This window comes from Armigeres subalbatus, chromosome 2, assembly GCF_024139115.2.
Source record: "Armigeres subalbatus isolate Guangzhou_Male chromosome 2, GZ_Asu_2, whole genome shotgun sequence".
Taxonomy (NCBI): domain Eukaryota; kingdom Metazoa; phylum Arthropoda; class Insecta; order Diptera; family Culicidae; genus Armigeres; species Armigeres subalbatus.
In genome coordinates this window covers 450,957,622-450,961,377 of record NC_085140.1, presented here as the reverse complement: position 1 = coordinate 450,961,377, position 3,756 = coordinate 450,957,622, and the positions used below count along the sequence as shown (strand labels likewise).

General features: G+C 40.5%; 1 protein-coding gene across 1 annotated transcript; it reads right to left on the bottom strand.

The window, feature by feature from the left end:
• Nucleotides 1–256: 256 nt before the first annotated feature.
• Nucleotides 257–2,885, bottom strand: LOC134218200 (alpha-tocopherol transfer protein-like). Its single transcript, XM_062697108.1, has 4 exons — nt 2,049–2,885; nt 1,022–1,326; nt 645–795; nt 257–548 (listed from the first exon to the last, which is right to left on the bottom strand). Exons 1-4 carry the CDS (start codon nt 2,479–2,481, stop codon nt 493–495), a joined length of 945 nt encoding a protein of 314 aa, XP_062553092.1. The 5' UTR covers nt 2,482–2,885; the 3' UTR covers nt 257–492.
• Between the last annotated feature and the right edge of the window lie 871 nt (nt 2,886–3,756).

Sequence of the window (3,756 nt, the reverse complement as noted above, 5' to 3'; positions counted from 1 at the left end):
TGCTAATGGCACTTTTTTTTTAAATGTCTGACCTGTGATAATCGGAGGGTGTGTTCTTGCCCTTTCTGGCTACGATAATGATCATATATCTATCTGCTTTGCATTCGTAAGCGTTCAAGAAAGGTAAGATGGTTTAATTACCCAAGCCAAGCTTAGTTCAATACTATTTTGTAAGCCTTCTAAATGGGGCCAGGCCATGATGGCATTTGTCATCGGACGGTCGTTGTATAACGTAGAACACAGCATTTTTAAGTCAAAGAATTTATTTTTCGTTTTTATGAGTCTTCCACAAAAAAAAAATTTCCCACCAAATAAATAAACATAAGTACTAATGTATATGAACTATCACTGTCAGCGTTTTGTCATGAGGCATTGAAGGGGCTCAATTTCGGAGCATCGAAAGCTTACCGAACGTATGTAGAGCGCTGTCCAAGTAGGCGGTTGGCAAATGGGCCTTTTTAATGCTACTCAACGGAGAAACGAAAAGGGCGCTCACTTTGATCTTCGTTGACTATCAACGGTATCCACATAGCCGTACGAATCGAGTGCTAAAAATAAAAGCAAGACAAAAATAGGAAGTGTGAACCGTGAATGAATCCAAGCAAATTCTGCAAAAAAAAATAAGGCTAAAACTGGTTTCTTACTATCGAAATGTTTGTCGTAAAGCTGCATAAAATCGCCGAGTAGACGGCCTTTGTACTCGGGAGCCGCCAATGATCCACCGTATTTGGGCCGCAGAGAGCTTGGGCTGATCTGCTTCGTGAGAGATTTCCAGTCTTTGTTGTGGAAGAAGATCTGGGAAGAAAAATGATGATTCATTGATACGGTTGAAGCTAGATTTTTATGCACATATGGGTGCTAAATGCTCATCTAAGTAGATGGGAGGCACGAAAGTGAAAGCAGACAGACAGTTTATGGCTGAAAATTAAAACTCCCACCAGAGTGACTAAGCACAAAGCTCAGCAAATCCGTTAGTAACGGTCATCGACCGAACTCATGAATTCTGATTGTGATTTATTACCTTTTCGCGCAGTTCTTTCGAAATAAACGGTTTGAAGATGGCGAACAGTATGTTGAATAGCATCGAGTTGTTCACTACGTGGACGCCACGCAACCGGAACGGACACGCCTTCTGAACCCAGTCCAGGATCATGCAGGCATGCTTCGGAGTGTTTTGGGCTATTTGCGACATCGAAAGGCCCTCGGTGTCGAAGATAACCTTGATTCCGTGCAGCTGGGTTTCCGGATCAAGCAGCGCACATTCGACGCAGATGCGGATGGTGGCGATCAGTTCGACGATTGACACCTTGGATGTGTTCCATTTTTCTGCGAAATTGAAAATGCTGTGTTAGTGGGGCAGTATTTTGAATAATTTCGATTTAGATGCTTTGAGGATATTTCTGTTGAGTTTATCGTGGAAATACGGAAGGTCAATATATTACACAAACATGATGAAATCTTTATCTTCGTAAAACTATCGTTAGCTTGAATATAGGGTTGCTGTTCCTTAAATTCATAACATGTACCCATATCATTCACAATCAAAAACAAATTATTGGAGCACAAATTGTTTTGTTTCTCAATTTGTGTTATTTTAAGCAGTAAGCATGCACCATAGCAATAAATAAACCACAAAGTTTGAGCCAAAATAGTCCATTCTACGATTATAATTTATATAGGAAGCCTATTATTAATAATAGTTTCACAATGGTAAGTCGAATACAATTTTCCAAATACTTTTGGAATATCTTTTCAATAAAATATGTCGCAAAAAAGGTTACGATTTCATAATGTAGGAATTTGAATAAGCTTTCTACGTCTTATTTCATATTCAGGAAAAATGTATCTATTCCATCATGCCGGCCCGGTTTATTTTTTTATCCATCACAACCTCAATGAAATACTTCACACTCCGTTGGAAAGTTTGTCTACTACCGATACCGCTCCATGCAACAAGGCGTAAAACGGGAAAACAAGTTTCGCACACAAAATGTTTAGCATCGTTATCAAACGCGGAATCGTCAATGAGAAAAAAAAATCGCACTCACTTCCAACCTCCACCACACACAGCGCTGCTCCATCGGTGTCACGTTCCGGCATGAACCATATCATCCCCTCGTCGAAAACGTGCCGAATCGAGCTTGGATTCGGGGTGTGCTCGTAGTATTCCTTACTCTTGGACTTCAACCGGTAGGCATTCTGAATCATCTGAAACGTTTTCTGCACGTCATAGTGATTCGGTCGAAGGTACATCACCAGGAAGGAATCATTCTCCACCGGAATAAAAAGATTCTTTTCCTCTTTCAACAGACATCGCAGTTCCGAGAGAGCTTTTTCAACGGTTTCCGGTGTTTCATTCAGTTCCGCTTTGGCTTTAGCTTTCAAGACGGGATCTGTGTATTCATCAGCCTGCACGTAGATTTTGAACCCATCTCCCAGGTCGATGAAGGGGATATCCTTTTCATCACGTTTGATCGACATCACTACTGATTTCTTTGTTCTTGGTTCTTGTCCAACGTTCTCGATGCAACTAAAGGCAACACTTTTCCTACGTTTCAAGTAGTTTTCGCACTGTGACTTATTCTTCTGCTTCGGATCGGATGCACTTCTCCCCCCAACGAAGCAACTTCTTACTTCTTGAACTTGAAATTCTAGTTAGCGATGCTGATGCACTTTTGCAATTGCAACCTTTCGCTCCCTCACGTTGCTCTCAATAACCTTGACCAGTGGTCGTTGTCTTCCGACTCTTCACACGAGGGTGGTGACTTCTTAGCAATTACACACGAGATTACGATGGCCGTGCACTACGCAAGATCCAGGCCCCGAGTGGTCCACACAGACTGTACGATTGGTCGGATGGTGATTGAATAAAGCTCGCTCCGATCGCAGCCGGCCGCTTTATAGATTAGTTGTGCTAATTTGGGTTTCCACGTTCTTTCGCTGCGGATGCACGGGCACAGATAGGCATTTGCTCAACTTGGCTGGATATAATGTTTGATAGTGTACCTCAAATTAACGTTGCATATGTCTGTAACATATTCAAGTAATCGAAGAAACTTTAATTTCAAATTGTTCTAACATCAATAATTAGTGAATAATGGAAAAATAACGCGTCCCAGCTCGCATTTTCTTGTTTCAAGTTTCAAGGAAAAATTCCACTCGGAAATTTCCTGAACCGAACCCAGATGTCATGAACATTAATGGCTTTATTGCCGAACAGCTTAACGTTGAGCTATGGAAGGCCCCAGTTATTATAACCGATTGCTATGAATGTGTAGTCAACGGAATATTTTCACACTTTTTCAAGACGAATTCGTAGTATCCTATTTATTTCCAATATCAGCAGTGTGAGTAACTTTGGATCACTGTCAAAGCAATCGCGAGATAATCGCTCAAGGAAAACAAGCTTCATTAACGAACCACTTTAGTATTGCACACAGAAAAAAATAATGAAAACTAAGAAGCGCGTAAAAAAAAAAAGACGTGGAAAATTAAACTATTTTGGGCGTACATGGATATTTTCCAACAAGTACACCTAAATGTATGCAATTTCTATAGCATTATGTCAGTTTCTATAGCATACATCATATGAAAAGTGACATAATGCAATGGAAATTGCATACATTCAGGCGATAGAATCGTTTAAATTTACGCTCTTTTTGGCATTCCCTTTATGTGCATTACTTTCGTGTAAATTTCAACAACTTTTTCTATCTGTGCATTACAATTAGGTTGACCCTTTGACTACGGGGTGCA